We start from the raw sequence: 19,593 nt of genomic DNA, 5'->3' as shown, positions 1-19,593 counted from the left end.
GGTGCAGGGCTTCTGGGGTGTGTTGAGGGCAGGTGCAGTGTGCAAGGGTCCCAGCTTTGTTATTTCATCCCTTCCCTCCCTCCTTCCTCTCTGTCTCTGCCTCTGTGTCTCCATCTTCCTTCTGTCTCTCATGTGTGGGGTTTTTGCAGAGACAACTAAGAACTGCATAAAGAATTTGTAAATGACCTTACACATGCTGAAATAGACTTCTGGGCTCCATTGTGGAGTTCACATGCTAAAATTGACACTCTAAAGCTTTTTCGGGCAGTTTGAAACTGTCTAAAATTGAACAAGATGGTTTGGATTAGAGTCCTTTTCTAAAGCTAGGGGTTCCACGGTGAATATTGATTCATCAGGTTTTGGTAAATTTTTGTTGTTACATCAAACTTTCACTGGCACACTTGGAGCATGTGAAATAGCACGTAAGACACCTCCTTAGACCAAATGGGGAAAATGTTTAATTTAGAATCTTTAGGAGAAATGAAAATGAGGGATTGATCTCTTATAAGCTGACTTTGGAGGCACTCTGAAATGAACTCCGGTGCTTTTAATGGAAACTAGAGAGAGCCGGCGACCCCCTGCTGTGAGCCCCACTTTGAGCCTGAAAAAGTGACCTTTACTTCCTCCTTTGTGCTGGGTTTTGTGTAGGGCAGTGATATTCAAAGAGATCCACAGTGAAAACATATTGATAAATTGTGTATCCTACTTCATTAAATTAAAAATCATACTGCTAATTATCTCAGGTTGTTAGAGATAAGGCAATTAATTACCATTTAAAAATGGTTTAGAAATTTCTAGTGCATTTCTACCTGCGTTTTCTCACTTCTCTCTGGAGTTGTGTTTGTTTAACCTGAATTTCAAGAATTTTCAGTTTAATTTAGAGCGGATAGCCTTTTGTAAAAGAAATGTAATTTGCTGGGAAAAAAAAAAAGTAAAACATTGAAAATAAATAATTTAAACTTATTTAAGGGCTGCAGAAAAATCTGACTGTAGTGTTTAAAATGAGTTTTCCTATATTTTGCTCCCTGATGGATGTGAGCATTTTCTGCCTGATTATACATAAAGATGTGCTGATTTTGTAGGCCTGCAAACGAGGAAGTTGTAAGCCTCTGTGAGGTTCTACTGACGACACCCCCCCCCTCCCCCTGGGTTTGCATGAGGACATTGTGGATGACAGAACGGACACCAAGCAGTCCTTGTTGGGCCTGATACCCACTAGGAGAGCATATCCATATGGACCTTGTTACGTGTTCTGTTATGTTGGGCATTTTGTCCTCGGGATCCTACAAGGTTTGGGTTACAGGATAGCTCAGCTCTCTGTCCGTCACCGATTACAATGGAAATCTAGAACTTTTCTTGCTAATTTGGTCCAACTAAAGAACCCATTCAGAATATCAAGTGGTATTCTTCTCTGTGATTATTTTAGTTACTGTCAGTAGCAATCACTGTTACCAAATCATTGATACATTTGTACTTCCTTTACCCTTCTCAGATACAACTGAACTTGACTTCAGCTGACCCATTTGAAGCTGGGGTGACCAAAGTAAATTCCCAAAGTACTGAAGCTGCTAAGAGATTAAGCTGCGATTTAAGGAGCCTGATTTTTGAATTTACATTCTGTGTACTATGAACTTGGTTTCGAAAAGCGAATAGAGATGATTTTTTAAGAATTTTTATAAGAAGTTACTTCATTTTAATTCATTACAGCTGATAATTTAATTCATTACAGCTGATAATTTTGGGGTGTTGTAGACAGAACTGATCTCAGAATGCAAGTCCTTTAGGGAGAATTTCCCATTAACCTGGAAACCACATGGCCTTAACGTGGAGAGTCAGCCATCAGGATGTCTGCACCCATTTCTCTCTGGAGCCAGCATCGTATGAGGCTCTGGAATACGTTTTCTCTCTCTGTTTGCATCTAGATTTGTAGCTCTTGTTTCCCCACCAGCTAGGCGGGAGAGGCTTTTCTAAATTTAGAAAAAAAAAAAAAAAAGTTATATGGTAAACTGGATGGTGTCCTCAGTGGGAAAATCAACAATAGCTTTTCAGCAGTTGTTGACAAATAGACATGTATGGATTGCAAACACTGGGTACTCCTGTGGGGATTAGCGTAATTTTACTTCCTTGGGTCTAAATGACATAAATATAGCTTTAAAAAGAAGTCCAATGGCCTTTGTAGAAACCTCAGTATGACAGGTATGTTTTCGGAGTGTTATGAGTAGACACGTGGATTTTGCTACCGTATACAGTTTTAATTTTGAATTTTTCATGTCCACATAAAACTTCACTGCTAAGAAGGCAAGAGGAGGTACTGTATTCGTGACAGCATCTTGCCTTGCTGAGTAAAAAACTGAGTTCATACTGTAACTTTGTATTTATCTATTTTATAAAAAATGAAAAAAAATCTTTGAAAAATAATAGGAACACAAAAACTATTCCTGGGTTCCTCTGTCTCTTCACTTTATAATGACAAGAGATCAACACTTATGAGAATATCCGTGTAAATCATTATTTTGGTCCAGTTCCTACATTTTTCTTTAAAGATGGAGATGTCACTTTTGTTGCACAGTTGCTGGCCAAGCATGAAGTCTTCTAAAATCGGGAAGAAGGTAGAAGAAAATGATGTAAACTTAGACTTTTTACTTAAGTGATGAAGTGTAAAAGACCATTTATATTTGAGGAAGTGACTTAGGAAATGGCCTGTGATGATGGCCAGAATCAGGAAAAGTCCTCCAAAAGAGTATGTAAATTCGGAGTGTGTCTGCCTCTCCCAGGGTTGCTGAATAAACAGCAGTTACTGTTAGCAGTTTGAGAGCCAGTGTACAGGGGTGCACACATGAGCGGGTCCAGACACACAATAGTTGTGCAGTGCTGGACCTTCCTGGGGCACCTGAAACCCAGCTCTGGACCTGTTTTGAAAGCACAAACTGTCTCCAGCTCCGTTTTCTGTATTATTTTCTGATTTCTAATATTTCGCATCTTTTTTCCTGCCTCACTTCGAGACAGGTGGCTCCATGATGGCTTTTACAAATAGTCTCATGGTTCTTTTCATTCTGTATTAAATCCCTCCTCACTAAGAATGTTTTCAGACTGCAGGGTTTTCAGCTGTTTTTTGAAGAGGCTTCCTGAGTTCCCCCTGACCCTTCCTCTTTTGCATATCAGTTCCTGCCCCTAGAAAAAAAATGTGAGGACAGAATTGCTCATGGGAGCTAATTTGCCCTCAAAAAGCAGGTTCACAGCAGAACAAACCGCTGGAGGAAGAGTTCTCTGTAGCTCAGTTTAAAAAAAGTGTGTGTGTGTGTGTGTGTGTGTGAATGGCTCAGTTAAATATGGGGGAGAGGGTGTGTGAAAGCCAAATTGGATTCCCTGCCATCCTGTTTAAATCTTGTTTTTCATTGTTATTTGTACCAGCCCTAATCTCTGTGGAATAATCATGAAAATGTGTAGATTGGCAGCTAATTTTTGAAAAATGAAAAGACTCAGAAATGGAGTAACTGGGCTCCGAAGTTGTTACATTCTCCCGACCTGTTTTGTCAAGTTGTTAGGAAAACCTCTATGGTCCCCAGAACCAGACACAAAGACCCTGCATACTGCCTTTGCTTTCTCTTGGAAAGTTTCCTTTTGTAAGAGACAGTGTAATTCACAGTGATAGGGTAGATTTGCAAAAATAAAATCTACCAGTCTGAAGATCAAAAGACTTTCTCTCAGCAGGAATAATGGGTTTTATTAAAGAGGTCTGTGACCTGAGACATTTTAAATAGATTATAGGCTTGGCCCGTGTTCCCCCTTCAAAATAAGCGTCATTGAGATTATAAGGAAATAACCCCAAACGTAACTCTAGTGCAACCTCACTCATCAGGGAGGAAAATAACCAATAGCATCCATTTGACCAAATAACCAGAATTTAACTATATTGTAGAAGTTTTGTGATGAAGTTTGCCTTAATTGCAGGGTATTACAAAGAACATGCTTACTTTCTGTGAAGATACAGGTAACACCCATTCCTTATCCATTTATACATTTAAAATTTGGGACCGCCTCCCAAGTGGTCCTGGGTTCAGATCTCAGCTCTGTTGTCTGTTTAGATGTGTGGCCTTGGGCAGAATACTTCTTTCTTAGCCTCGGTTTTCTCATCTACAAAGTGGAAAGAATAATATGGATTATGTATGATAAGAAGAATACAGTTTAATTGTAAGGATTAAAGATGCACACTTAGCAAATGGGGATTGAATACTAGATCTACAGTGGGCACTCTGCCGGGCGCTCAGATAAGACAAGAGGACAACGTGGGTGGTGTCCAGGCCTGTGGGGATTATAGCAGTGAAATGCTAGGCGCGTGGTAGTTGCTTCAAGAAAGCGAACTAACCCCGGTATCGTTTCCTTTCCCTCTTTTTCTGGCATATATAAGGCACTCAAGAAAGGTTATGAAATATTTCTGGACAGAAACTCACCCATGTGGTTCATCATAGCACATTTGTTGTGCTGTGTACTTAATTCTTTAATTGCCATTAATCAGGGTGGCTTGGAGAGTCATCAAATTGTGGTTCGTGACAAGCATCTGGCTTTTAATTTTGACTTCATTAATCCAGACTCACCTTTCTGGGTTATGGAAAAGCCCTGGCACCTCAGGGAAAGTGCTGTGAGGGGAGGCGGCTGAGGAGGGTCTGGGGACCCCTGCTCTCCCCGGCCCTTCCCACCTGAGTGGTCCTCGCAGGCTCTTGCCGAGCCATTTTTCAAGCTGCTTGCTCTCCGGCAGGTAGAAATGGGGCCACTCGTCCTGGAGACGTGCCCGGGCTCCTCTCTCGGAAGCCACGACTGCCCAGGGCTGTTGGATGCTTGTCCCCGGGGAGGCGTCCAGGTTCCAGCCCCTGTGGGTATGGGAGGAGGAAAAGAAGGCGAGGTCAGGGAGGGGCTTCCAGAAGGTCTTGCTGTCCCCCTGGCCTGGCCACCGTGGAAGCAGGGTGCTGTGGGCCTGCTTCCGTCTTGTGCTTGGTCCTCACTGTTCCCCTGTTCTCTAGACTCCAGAGGTACGGTGGGGAGAGAGATGGGCAAGTCCCGAGCAGCAGCAGGGGAGTGACGGTCCTGACCGCAGGCTGTGCCTCCTGAAAGGACAGGCCCCGCTGGCTGCCCCTTATCTCTGCATCTGTTTCCCCGTGTGCGGGATTCAGGGCTGCTCACTCCGAAGAGACAATAAAAGCGTTCACGTCTGTAAGAGCTGCCCGGTGACGGTAATTTCCTGAGATTGTTGTGTTTTCTGCCATCAATATGTTGGCTCTGGCCTCAAAACACTGGGGCTCCCTGTGCAGAGCAGAATATGGCAATGTTCCCGTGAAATAAGTGTTCCCTCTGGCATCTCCCTCTACAGGCCTGCTGGCCTTCGTTTGGGTTTAGGTGAAGGTTTGTGAAAATAAGGTGTTAAGTCACTTTTGTGATAAACTCCCCTTCCTGACTGCAAGCTCTTTTGTACTGAGATCAGATCAAGCCTGTGTGCCATTTTCCATCTGACACTGGGCACTGCTTCCACGAGTCTAAAAAGAAACACAGAGCCTGGGCCGCGCCTGTGTTCCCGGAGATGAGGTTATTTCACTGTCCCCTTCGAGACCCTTCCAGGCTGCCCCTTGGCAGCTTCTTGGTCTTGGAGGGGGTGGCGTTTCCTCTCCCTCAGACAGTTTTCCATTGTCGGATTATTCCTTGGTCTTTGCCTAAAAGCAAAGTCACTTTTACAAAAAACTCACTACTTTTTGGTCCCAAGAGATGCAAATTTCGACTTTGGGGAAGTTTGAGGGAGCTTGTCAAGCTACGCCCCGAACCACCGTGTGATGTCAGACAAGACAGGCCACAGAATCACAGGGCCGGCGTGGACTGTGCCCTAATATCTTACGAATCTCAAAACGATGGTGCCAACAAAACATTCGTCCAATCAAGGGGGGGCAGCCCGTAAGCACAGCCCCAGGACTGCAGTGGCTGCAGGCCCACACATAGTGGGTCCGTGTAGGGTTGGTAGAGAGTGCATTTGGAATTCTAAGTGAGTCTGAGGACCTAACAGTTCCACATGGGGGTTGCAGACATTCAGTGAAAATGGAAACAGGCCTGTGACAGGGATCCTGCATCCTCTGATCACTGGGGTCGGCTGCCTACCACGCCCACTGTCCAGAGCACCAATGGACACTGAGGCAGGGCTGGATCCAGGAGGGTGCCCTCGCCCTGCCCCCTCGGAACACACAGGCACACGCGCCCGCCCAGCAGAGCCGGGCCTGGGCCTTAGCCACAGGCCCAGAGCATCCTTTTACTGCTTTGTGACATGTTCTCACATCTCCCCACCTGAAGAGACCGATGCACCAAGGGGAGCCGGGAATGGGTAGATTTTGCCCCGACAGTGAACCCAGAGGGTCCATAGGGTCCGGTGGGCTGGAAGGCACCTTCTCCGGCAGGGCTGGGGTGGGGGGCCATCAGCTGGGCCTTACGAAACATTTTCTCTTTTTACTCGGAAATTACTTGAAAATACAGTAGGGTATTGAGGAAATCAGCCCCTGCCACTGAGCAGTGCGTAGTCATTAAAACAAGAATGTCGATGCATATTTGTCAATTAAAAAGATACGTGTAGTATTAAATGAAAAAATTGTTTTACAACAGTTTATTTGGAATATGTTTAGTGTCCTGTTGTTCTAAAAAGTTCTGTGTGTACACACACACACACACACACATACACACACAGAAAAAATGTAGTAGTCCTAAGTAGTGGAAATTATGGGCATTTACTTGCCTCTGTGTTAAAACAGTTGTAAAATATGTATCACTCACATAGCAGAAAAGAAGTTCAAAGTCAACAAAATAAAAATTGGGAGTTAGAGTATCATTTGTTGCGGCAACACCTGAGTTCTATCTACTATACGTCGCCCCGTCAGTGCGGGGACGCTTGAGAACTGGTTTGTGATATTTCACTGTAAAATACCGTGTTTGTCTTCAGAAAGCTGAATCTTGTATTAATGCTGCTCAGTGAACACAAAGGTTTTTCTCATTTGAGTCTGCCTTGTTTCTTTAGAATTGTTTCAGCACGTTTCAGAAGAATCATAGGTTTTTTACCTTTTCTACTGTTAAAAGGATGTGAGACTTTGGACACATTGCTTTTTGGTGACCCTGGACAGGTTTCGTGTTTGCTTCTGGGGCTAGTTTGTCTGGCTTTGCTTTTGGTGGACCCTCAGTCTTGGGACTGAAACATAAGTGGGCCATGGGGCCTTTTTCCCTTCTGGGGTCACGGGCTGTACCCCTAAGGCCCACACTTGCTTTGGAAATTCGAGTCACAGCTCAGACTAGTGCAATGGCTTTTTCAGGAATAGATGCAAACCCTTCCCCATCCAGAGCCAGTGCTGGTCGTCCGTGACTCTTCGTGACTAGCGCCGCCAGGACTGAAACTGAAAATCTGTATTCCGAATGCACCATGACGGCTGTTACGTACACACACACATGGCCTCTGTCTGCTCAGAGCTGTAGCCTCCCCTGAGAGGGTCAGGCCCCCTGAACCTTCCATCACTGTGCAGGCATCTGCTGAGAACAGGCCTGAAAGCGCAGACACACACATCTGAACGGGAGAGACAGAGGTGGTCCCCCAGAAGGAAGTGAGCTGATTTCGAGTCAAAACAGGCTCCGTTGGCTGGTTGGAGAAGGCGCTCTTCTGAAGGTTGTCCAGCAGAGCATAAACACGCAGACTTGGTGGAGGTCATCTGCTGGTGGTCCCCAGCTTTCCTATCCACGGAGCCTCCAGATGTCACCTACCAGGGCTACCTGAGACCTGTGAGGTGCAGGCCAGGACCCTGAGTGTAGAACGCAGCCATCCCTCCCTCCTGCTCGGCTGACGTGGCCTCTCCCCGGTGTTTGTGGTGGCCGCGAGCAGAACGGTCCCCATCGCCACCCAAGGGCAGCTCCTCCAGGCTCGCTTTCTCTCTTTCCACCCGCCTGAGGAGCCAGCCACGTGTCAGCAGAACAGGAAGGTCTGGGCGCTCTCCGGGTCCGGTTTGGCAGCCGTCGTGAGGTTTCCTTCTCCCCGCGTCAGAGCCTGGCAGAGTCTCAGGCAGGGGCCCTGAAAGAGCGGGGTACAAAGCCAGCGGCGCGAGGCCCATCTGCCAGGCTGGAGGTGTATTTATTATTGATGGACGGAGCACGGTGGCTGCTCATATACGCAGCCCTGCCTGGGTAAATGAGACATTCTTCAGCAAATTGCTTCGTTTTTTGATTGCTGATTGTACGCGTGTCACCAAGCTGACTCAAGGTTCATCGATGCATGCTCAGTAAATTAGAAAGAACGTAACTGTGGATCAGCCCAGAGAATGAATTCTGTGCCTACAATGACCCAGGGCCATTTAATTTTCTGCTTAATTTTGTTGCAGTCAGTTTGCATTTTGGGTTATTATGCAGCAGGAAATTAACAATAAATAACAAATTTGGTCCTCCTGTCCTTGTAATGATATTTTTATAAATCTTTGTAATGCTGTTTTTAAAAGGATCAAGGTCTGTGCCAGTCTGATACTCCAGCGAGTGTGTGAGGAGGAAAATGCATTATTCTTGGTAGATAGCCTCGTTGTTAAAGAGCTCAGCCCTTATCTCTCTTTCTCTCTCTCGTATCTTATGAGTAATTTGCTTTCAACTAAAATCCCTTCCTCTCTTTCTCAGATAACCCGAGGACCATGGATGCTGATGAGGGTCAAGACATGTCCCAAGTTTCAGGTGAGAGCTGGTGAGATGCCCATATGGGGAGTCCAGGAAGCCCACTCCAGTGGGCACCCAAAGCCAAGGTGCTTGCTGGGGGCGGCGGGGGAGGTAGAGGGCTGTCCTGCCAAAGGAAAGGCCGAGATGGAATTGGTATCCATGTTTCACTTCAGCTCTTGGAGATTATCCCAATGTGGCAACCAGGACAGAAAAATCTCCCTCCCAGATAAAACTGGTTTTCCTGTTACATCTGCGAGCAACTTGGAAAGGATTCAATCTATGTTGATACTCTGGGGGAGCAGAAAGGACGGGTGATCTGCCCTAGAGTCCAAACACAGGCCAGTGAAAGTGCTTGAAAGAGAGAGAGAAGGATGGAGGGAGGAGGCGGAAGGGAGACAAGGAGAAAGTAGATTGGAAAACAGAGTTTGGGGCACAATTCAGGATATTTGCTAAACGTGGCAACAACGCTGCCCCAGTCTCCATAGGTTTATTTCAAGCCCTATTGGACATAGCTCCCCCCATCCCGGGAGACCCAGGGCCTGGGGCAGTCCTGGGAGATGAGGCCCAAGGTTGGATCACGCTGTCCTGCTGGGCGATGCCCGTGCGCTGGACCCCCAGCCGGTCTAGCCAAGCCTGCCCAGCTCCATATTCACGGGCCCAGGAAGCCCACTGTCTGGCTAGTCCTGAACCTGGATGGGTCCGCAGCAGTCGGGTTTTCAGTATTTTATATTCTCCAGTCTCAGGCCCATGGTCAATCCCAGGTAAGCCTCTCTGCTAGAATGGCCCATGTGGTCCTCTGGGCACGGCCAACCTGCCCCCACTGGTTTCCAAGTTGTGACTGAATTCTGCGTCTGGGCCTCGGTCCGTCCTGGTGATGGAGATCAGGGCTGAGCGTGTGGCTGCCACTCCCGGGAGATGGGCAGGAGGGGAGATTCAAGTCCCCTCAACCTGGAGACGGCCTCCTGCAGCCCACGGTCCCCCATGCTCTGTCCCTGCCACTCCTGTCATTTAGAAAGTCTGGGTTGAACTCTCCAGGCTGTGAAGTACCAGCAGACTCCTGGCTTTTCAGCTGTGGCATGTAGGCAGTTGATGGACAGTTGGAGGACGTGAACATTGGTCAACACGTTTGGCCTTATCTGTAGAAACGAAAGTTGTGTTGGAGGAATCAGCCCAGGAGACATGCTCGCACACAGGCACAGGGCGTTTCTGCCGATGCTCGCTGCAGCGTTGGTGCTGATACCGGAAAACTTTGGTCCCTCCATGCCCTTGTTCGTTCAGCTCTGAACAGTGAGGGCCATCGGAACATAGTCATGTGGAAAGACATCCAAGATGTATGTGAAGGTGAGAAAAGCGTGTTTCAGGATGATATGCAGAGTATGATCCCATCCTTTGAAATGAAAACATATCACACACAGACACGCACACACACACACACACACACACACACTTTCCACATGCCTGTATATACGTTTAGGAAAATTCTGGAGTGATACTTATGAAACATGCGCTTCCTCTTGGAAGACTGAGGTTGGAAGGAGGGGATGGGTTAGAGAAGAAGGGGACGGAGACTTTGGTTTCTCATCTTCTACCTTTCAGCATTATTTGGATTTATTTCCCTTAAACACACACTTTGTTTCTTAAATGTAAGTAGAACAGCAACAACAATAAAACTATTTAAAAAAACAAAAATGGTCGCTCTCTGGAGCCTCTCCTTCGGCTTGGCCAGGATCTGATAGCTGCTGGTAGAGGCAGTCTGAGCTGAAGGAGAGGTGAGCCCCATTCCCTGGAATTGCAGACCATGGCTAGAGGTGATGAGAGGGCCAGGAACACGGGATGTTAAACACCACAAAGGTGCAAAGAGACCCCTTCGTGGTTTCTGATCCTCTGTGTTCCCTTGTCACCTTCATCTTGGGTGGCTTCCAGATTGGCGTCTTACATGATGCATTGAGGAGGAGAGCCCTTGGGTCCATGCAGACTCTGCTGTCCCAAAGGCAAAGCCGAAAGCCTGAGCCTGGGCTGGCATCTCTAGAAAGTTTTGTAGGAGAATGGCCAGTCAATATTCTGATCCCCTCATTTGGCAACAAACATAACAAAACCCTCATTTTCTTCTCCTACTTTTCTTGCCCTTAACATTATGCTAAACACTCAATTTGTTTGGAAGTGGCTAAAGAGAAGGTTGGCAGGGGGTGGAGTCAAGAGTGAGGTTGGCCTGAAAAAGCCAACTCTTCTTTGGTTTAAAAAAGATTCAAGATTTGGTCTGAAATTTACTTTTGTATACTCCTAGCAAAGGAAATGCTACTTGTAGTACTTTACACAAATAGTCCTTTGGATTGTGTTAAGCTTGGAGCGTTCTAAACAGAGATTAGAGCATTTAAAGAGTTGTGCCCTTTTTAAAAATATTTTTTAAATTTTATTTATTTAGTTTTTGGCTGCGTTGGGTCTTCATTGCTGCACGTGGGCTTTCTCTAGTTGCGGCGACAGGGGGCTACTCTTCATTGCGGTGCGCGGACTTCTCACTGCGGTGGCTTCTCTTGTTGCGGAGCACGGGCTCTAGGCGCGCGGGCTTCAGTGGTTGTGGCTCGCGGGCTCTAGAGTGCAGGCTCAGTAGTTGTGGCGCACGGGCTCAGTTGCTCCGCGGCATGTGGGATCTTCCAGGACCAGGACTCGAACCCGTGTCCCCTTCGTTGGCAGGCAGATTCTTAAGCACTGTTCCACCGGGGAAGCCCAAATTGTGCCATTTTTACCAGAGGTTTGAAGCACACTTTTTCTACTTCTTGCTGCTTCTCCAATACAATCCTTGTAATGATCACTTTTCCTTTTTGATTTCTAAAATGGAGGAAGGTGGCAGCAAGTTGTAGAATAAGGATGTACATTTAGCCAAACAGAAGTTAAATTTTTGATTTATATGAGGGATATGTTCTGAATCATCCCCTTTCCCCACAAAACTATTCCTTGTTATATGCTGCTCCCAAAAAAGAAAAATAGATTTTTTTCTAAGTTGAACCCTACGAAATTGCCACTATCATAGGTAAAAAAAGTTCCAACATCAGCAGTTGCATAGGGGTCCACCTAATCTATGTGCGCTACTCCCTTGAAAAATAGAGAAGTACTTAATACCTAACTTTTTTTTCAAACTACCTGTTTCTTTCTTCCCTGGGATTTATCCTAAATGTGGACTGAGCCCTGGTTTACAGGGTCTTGCATATAGTAGACACTCAATAAATATTTACCCACTTGCATCCACCAGAGTCGGGAAATGCTGTTGAATAGGCTTGGAGGAGAGTATGTCTAAAGCAAAGCCATCCTTTCCTTTAGGGCACATCTCCTTCATTCTTTGGGTAAGTTTTCTATTGCTTTCTCTGTCTCTTTTTTCTTTGGCACACTTTCCAAATTATTGGTTATGCGTGTGGTTTATGGTTTGTTTTGGGTTCTAAGGGGAGAGGCAGCCTGTGGGAAGACAGGAATTGTGAGGCCCATATCAGCACCTCATCTGTGCCTCCAGCTCTGAGACCTGAAACCGTTCTCCATGCCTCCTGGACCACTGTGTGTCCTCTGCAAAATGGGGGACTGGAGCCAGTTGAGCTTAGAGGATGCTCAGGCTCCTGGGGCCCTATGGGATGTTTTCTTAGTGGTTGTTTGTAATGTTCATTGGAACAAGGAAACAAGAACTATGCTCTGTAGACATCCATCGCCTGCCTGGGAAATGAGGCTCATCTATGTTGAAGTGTCAGTGCAAATGTTAATCAGAGTAAATCACATTGATTGAGTGCTTGAGATTTACCAAACACCACCCTCGGCATTTTTCTCCTTTCAACTTTACAAGACCCCCATGAAGAAGATGCAGGGACTGTCTTCAATTCACAGGGAGCTGAGACTCAGTTTCAATAACCAATCAGAAGTCCCACGGGAGCCAGACATGGCACTGAGTAGGAGCTTCCCCACTATTCTGTAGAGTCTATTTTCTGAGTTGTTATTTACACCGAGGAATTATGTTCTCCTGGGTAACTGTGCATAGTAAAAACTCATCCACTAGGGAGAAAGGGAATCACAGAACTTTGTTGGGTGAATTATAATCTACTTGAGGAATATTTGCTTGCTGTTGATAAGCTAATTATACAATTTTCTCATCTAATTTGCCCAAAATGCTTCTCATAGGTAAAGCTTTATTTGAAACATGGGTAGTAGGTAACTTACATAGAAATTGATAAGAAGTTTCTTCCATTTTTCTAAATAAGTAAAATGACCTCTCACCTCCTAAATTCTTCCATTTCAATACTTGATTTCTCACTGTCTGCAGTTCTGCGTGTCTGTGTGACATTGTACATGCACTTGGGGGACATATGGGCACTTGGTGCTGTGCATACCTCTTTCTATAGGGTGTTATATTTACAAAATAATACCATAAGCTTATTTAGCATATGAGCATCCATGCACTTTATTATTTTATCCTCACAACAACCTGTGAGCTAAGCCAAAATCATGTTTTTTAGCCTCATTTTACTCTTGAGGAAAGAGCCTTAAAGAGGTGACTTATTATGGAATCTGTCTTACAATTGGTCAAATCTGAGCTGTACCCGTGTCAACTAACTTCTAGTCACAGTGTGTTAATGTCTGCTATGTGCTGGCCTGATTTAATAACTTCATTTTCTTATCTTTTATCATGGTGTTGTATTTTATACCCGGTGTTGTATTTTAAGCGGTTAACTGGGTAAATTGGTTTAAAATCAACACATAAAAATATGTTTGCTCCCCATGAAGGTTATGATGAAGTGGTGGAGGTTCATCGTGGAAATCTCCAGCAGGGGAAGGATCCCAGGGTCGCTGAGTACCAAGGCTCAAGCCAGTGATTAATGCCTCAGTAGCCACTGCTCAAACTTGGGGGCTTTTAGGCAAATCAGATGAGCTCTTAAAAACCACCACAGAGTGCAGGCGAGGTGAGGCTCAATTCCAGCAGGGCTCGTGACAGGTACGCGGCTGTCTCACCTCGCTCTCTTCCAGTACTGACTTTTTACCAGATGCCCCTGCACACGCCGAGACTCATGTTTTATTCTCGCTGCTTCTGCATGGGGAGCGCCTATGGATCGACCCGACCCAGGGTATTTAGAATCATGGTCCCTACTGTTTCCATTATTCCTTTTCCTCCCCCGTGTAGGAAGCAATGAAAGCGCTGAGATGCTGCAGGACTGCTGGGCTGTAGCTCGGCACAGGAGCCCAGCCAGGCGGAAGCGTGCCTAGGATCTCAGCAAGTTCTAGTTGGTCCTGTTCCCAAGAAACGAATCAGCGAAATTTGAAAAAAGATTATGTGGATGCATTTTTCACGTGAATGGAGGAGAGAGACCACATCCCTGCACCGGATAAATCCCGATTCTTTATGATGCTCCCTTGGTTTCCTCGTGCCCAGGCATCTAAATTGATCCCAGAGTTCTCCAGTGTTATCATCAGGAAGCTCAGAATAAAAAACAACACAAAACATGAATACAGTCTAGTTTCTCAGTGTCCCGCTCCCAGCCCATAACCATGACAGCTGGTTAATCAGAAAGGCGAACGTGCACACCCCACACTCTGTACCTTTAATGATCCGGTCAGTTTGTTGGGCCAGAGTTCCCATGGTCCGTTCTGTGGAGGCTCCCTGGGGGTCTTCGCAGAAGCAAGTGGCCTGGGCCTCTGGTCCTTCAGCCAGAGGCTGAAGATGGGCACAGAAGACGGGTTTCGTATATTGAAGTTCTGTGTAAGAACTAGAGATTTTCACCCGAAGTGAAGTGAGTCAGACAGAGAAAGACAAATATCGTATGATATCACTTATATGCGGGATCTAAGATATGACGCAAATCAACGTACCTACGAAACAGAAACAGACTCACAGACGTAGAAAACAAACTTACGGTTATCAAAGGAGAAAGGCGGGGAGAGATAAAGTAGAAGTTTGGAATTAACAGATACACGCTACTATACATAAAATAGACGAACAACAGGGGGTCCTACTATATAGCACAGGGAACTGTATTCAATATATTGTAATAACCTATAATGGAAAAGACTCTGTGAAAGAATGTGTGTGTGTGTGTGTGTGCGTATATACGTATAACTGAATCACTTTGCTGTATACCTGAAACTAACACAATATTGTAAATCAACTTTACTTCAATAATTTAAAAAATATATTATTCTTACCCCCCCAAAAATTGAAAAAGAGTCCTCTGACCACCTCCCTGAAGTCCTCAAGGTTTGAAGACCATAGCTCTAGGAAATCAGAAGGAAAAAAGAGTTGTCAGTTGGTCATATGCCTCCCGCAGGCTCCTGTTCAGAGCTTTGGCCCACCTGTACAGGTGAACAGTAACACTGCATCTTTAGCTGTTGCTACTTTTAAAGTCTTCCTTTTAGGGCGATGAAAATATTACTGATGTAATGCACATTTAGTGCAACACGAGCACTTCAATCAATTTCTCTCTGGCCTTTGGCTTTTCCTTGCGAAATTCTTATCAGCCTGCCCCACCTTTAACTATCCATCTTGTATTGGCTATCCAAATATACCCATTAATGCTCTTTCTGAAAATATGCCAATTGAGGTAATTACAGCTAAGCTGGAATATTAAACTGTGATGTCTGGTTTTTTTTGTTGTTGTTGTTTTTTGTTTTTTTGGTACGCGGGCCTCTCATCGCTGTGGCCTCTCCCGCTGCGGAGCACAGGCTCCAGACGCGCAGGCTCAGTGGCTACGGCTCATGGGCCCAGCCGCTCTGCGACATGCGGGATCTTCCCGGACCGGGGCGTGAACCCGCGTCCGCTGCATCGGCAGTCAGACTCTCAACCACTGCGCCACCAGGGAAGCCCTGTGATGTCTGTTTGCTAGAGAATGCGATACTATTCCCCAAAGCATCGCCTTGGTGCCTTGCAGCTTCTATTTTAAATTATTCCTGGAAGGGTCGTCTCCTATGCCGGGGATGCTTGCACTGGTCCTGCCCTTCCCCTAAAGGGTTGTGTTGCTTTTCACAGGTGGTTTATTCAAACAAACAAGACAATTTCGCACTCTGCCTCGCCCTGTCTTCCAGGCTTGTCTTCCACAGCAGTGCTCATGGGCTATTCTGCATCCACTGGGGGCCTCACCAGCTCTTTCCTTGCCTGGGCTTATTGTCTCCTAACTCAATTTTAGGTAACATCTATGTTAGAAGGTACAGGGGTTTCCATTTCAAAGGAGAAGGAGCATTTTCTACACATCTAGACTTCCCCGTATTGAATTCTTGGGAGTGGGAGGGATTTCCCCATTTCTGGAGCTTCCGATGAAACCTTATAATATAGTCAAAAACAGAGTCGGGCATCCCATAAAACCCTATCTCATTTGGTAAATCCTACTTTGTGAAGCAGCTTTTACAGTTGTGTGGATTCTGTTTTGCTTTCATATTTTGAGGATAAAAATTCCTGGTGGCAGACTCTCTGTGCACGTGGGGCAGAATCGTGTTGATTCCCTGTTCATCCTCCTTCCAGGCTTCCCGGCCCCATCAAGTTAATCAAATCGGGCAGCTGGCAAAATACCTACCCCCTGGCTCTGGAAAAAGAGAGTGAACAGACCCAGAATGTGTAGCTCTGAGCAGGACACTCAATCTGGTGACCTTAAAAATGAAATAATATGAGGGTGTGGTGAGCAGGCTTGTAGGAGGGTAAAGTGGAACAAATTTACAGGGGAAAATTTGGCCCTAACACGTGAAGAGGCTTAAAAATGTGGATGCCTTTTGACCCAGGCATAAAACTCCCGGGGTTTATACTATGGTGATTCTTAAAAACGTGGGCAGAAGCTGTCTGTTTGGAGGTTTACCACAGTGTTGTTTCATTAAAAAAAAAAAAGATTGAAAACAATGTAAGTTCAAAATTAGAAAAAGGATTTAAATAAATCCTAGTGTGCCCATGCAATGAAGTATTACACAGACACCACAAAGTTATGGAAGTAGGGCCACTGGTTATGAGAATGTCTAAAAAGTACAGTTTATTTTGATCAAGAAAATATGTCACCACGCATTATCCATAATATATAAGTATCCATGTATGTGTACACACACACACCACAGTTTTAATAGTGGTGATCTCTAGGTGATATGTAGTTTTCACATCTGTGTCCTCTCAGTTTTGGGTGTGGCAATGATATTATTTTATAAAAAGGAAAGCAGGTTCTAATCCCCAGAGAGAAACGTGAACTCAATCCAGTAACTCGAATGAAGCCAAACCACGGTGAGGCCCATCGCAGTGACCACCACCCCAGGGGTGACCATGTCCCCAGAAACTCAAGCTCCTAATTGCCTCCTCAGGGAAGGAAAGCCCCCCGGTGAGTGACACCCCCGACGATGGCGATGAACCCATGCCTGTCCCTGAAGACCTTTCCACCACGTCTGGAGGCCAGCAGAGCTCCAAGGGTGACAGAGGACTGGGTAAGTGGCCTCCTGTCCACAGACTGTCACGTGCTCTAGTCCTCCTGGACCTTTGTCTCTTTACAGTCATTTCACCTCACCTGCAGGACGGGAGACCCAGCTCAGTGTGGTCTTGAGCCCTATGTGGGAAGCAGCGTGGCCAAGCTGCGGAGCATCCCCCAAAGCAGGCACATCACTGGCCTCGTGTCCTCAGCGCACTGCAGCAACATCCAAGTTTATGGATTGTAGACAGGGAAAATTATCCATTTTATGTGTAATGGCAATAGGGCTGTTCATTTTCATAGCTTTGGTTTAGAAGGAGCTGCATCTGGCCATTTTAAGTTACCCTTCACATCTCTGTTTCTTGAATGTCCAGTTTAACGGAAAGTAGAAAATTTGACAAGTAGAAAAATTTTAATGTTAAAAAAAAATCTAGATAATCTTGACTAGCGGACATTTACACGCCTTCTCCATAAAAGAATGTGTATGGAAGTATCTGCCTACCCAGGCTACAGTTCATGGTGAGAAATCTCAGTCCACCCTCTTTAAGAAAACAGAGGCCCAGAGAAATTCAGTGAATTAGCCAAGGTCACATAGCAGAGTCAGAAGGAGACTCAATTTCTGACTCAAAGACTGGTTTTCACTCCATTATACCCTATTCTCATCAGCTAACGAGTCAACAGTTCCTTGGAATACCTATCTTTTTTCTTTTTATAAAGATAAAACTGTGATGTTGAGAGCCACTTATCTGCACAAAAGAGTATCATGAAGGGTACACAGGTGGAAATGAGGTAGGACAGGTAGGACAGATCTCATGTGGATCAGCTCATAAGAGCCACAGCCAAGGAGGGCACGTGTGTGAAGCTCTCGGGGTTCTGAAAATCGCCAGTTATTTTCCTGTAGGACATCCTAATGTGATAACTAAGAAACAGATTTTGTATGTTTTCATGTGTCTTGGAAACCAAATAGACTCTGGGTATTATGGTTCTTCTGTCTTAATTTAGCTATACAATTAGCTGTACAAACAGACAAAGATAGTGGCTAAAGCCCTTTGACGTAGATGAACCAAGAAAACATGTACATTTCTGAATTCCTTTTCCCTGTTAGAAAATGTATATGTGGGTGAGTAGGGGGAGAGAAGAAGGTCTGTGGATCTTGCCTTTTGTTCCACACACATCCTTTCAGGGTTTCCCAAAGCTGAGACACAAAAGAGCATGCTTTATTGTAATTGATGCACTTATGTTTAAGATTGTCTTCTGTTTATTACAAGAGATACTGGTTTGTCATACACCCTGTACTGCTGCAGAGTTTCCTTTCAAGGCACATTTACATAAATTAAAAGATCAAATTTAAATAAAAACATTAGGACAATGAGGGTGTGTATACATGATAAAAATTTGCAAAGGCTCAGGGACCAAAAGCCAGAAGAAATTATGTGGATACGTACCCACTAACCATTTAAATGAACCGAGAACCCAGACATCAGAGTTAGGACTCCGGGGTCATTATGGAGAAACTGGGGAGCCGCCCCCCTCCGCCCCCGCACCGAAATCCCTGCAGCTGCTGTGCAGGCTGACAGCCATAGTCACCTTGGTCAACCTGTAGAGAACTGAAAGTCGGGCCGGTTCCTGGAGAGAGGAGAAGAGTCCACTTGGTGTAGGTAAACAAGCCTTTGTTATAAATGCCTTCACGGTCTAAATATACCACCCCTTAAGAACTTCAGGTTGTGGGTGATCTGCCTTGGTAAGAGGTCATCAAGCCCCTGGTTCCAAGGCTGCGTTCTGGTGGTGAACTTCGGGCTGGGTCCTGACAGAGCCCGTGCAGGTGTGGCTGGTACAGCTGGGGGGGTGTGATCTCCCGCAGGCTCTCTCCAGTGCTTGCTCGCCGTGCGACACGATGCTCACCCACTTCTCCTTTCAGCGTAAGGTTTCTAAAGACTGAATTTCAGAGTTGTAAAACTTCAAACGCCCAAGCATCCTCTTTCCTTGGTTTGTAAACAGCGGCTGCCGTGTGGACAGGCAGGGAAGGTGGTTGGAAGTGGGGGCCAGGGACAGAGGAGTGATGGGTCACTGCCAGGAAACTAGAAAGGACAGAAGCACAGACTACAGGAGGAGACAGCGGGCAGGTTTAAGGAGACAGGTGAGTGGGAGAGAATCCCAGAAGACCAAGGGGTAGAGAGAAGCATCAAGGAAATTGACTGCTGTTCACGCTCGGCCAGTGAGCTTTAGAAACCATCCCTTATGGCTTTTGAAGGAAACCAGCTGGCTTGAGTAGGCGGTGGTAGGTTGTTTATTAAAGTGATGCATCTTAGGTAGCACTGAACAAATGAAGTATGTCAATAGCGTTAGGAGACCGCTTTAAAAGATGGGGAATTCGAAGCCAGAAGGAAAAGGAAAGGCACTCAAAGGCACGTTTCCTCAGCTCCCTGGGAAGAAAGCAAAGGAAGGAGGGTCAGGGGACAGACAACAGGAAGCAGGAGCCCCGCCCTGCTTGGGG

At 45.7% G+C, this 19,593-nt stretch overlaps 1 protein-coding gene across 13 annotated transcripts in view; it reads left to right on the top strand.

The window, feature by feature from the left end:
* IKZF1 (IKAROS family zinc finger 1) overlaps nt 1-19,593 on the top strand; it is a 115,285-nt gene that overhangs the window by 28,651 nt on the left and 67,041 nt on the right. For 11 of the 13 annotated variants that reach the window (XM_022593214.3, XM_022593213.3, XM_022593208.3 and 8 more), the window contains 2 exons: nt 8,668-8,721; nt 16,999-17,118. In XM_022593214.3, the coding sequence (XP_022448922.1) occupies nt 8,668-8,721; nt 16,999-17,118 (174 nt within the window). Of the gene's footprint in view, nt 1-8,136; nt 8,191-8,667; nt 8,722-16,998; nt 17,119-19,593 lie in introns of those variants that run through there. The other 2 variants (XM_022593206.3, XM_022593210.3) reach the window with 2 other exon arrangements.

This window comes from Delphinapterus leucas, chromosome 9 (assembly GCF_059928025.1).
Source record: "Delphinapterus leucas isolate spDelLeu-1000000601 "Yukka" chromosome 9, BTC_Dleu_Yukka2, whole genome shotgun sequence".
NCBI classification, from domain to species: Eukaryota; Metazoa; Chordata; class Mammalia; order Artiodactyla; family Monodontidae; genus Delphinapterus; species Delphinapterus leucas.
This window is presented reverse-complemented; position numbering and strand designations above follow the sequence as displayed.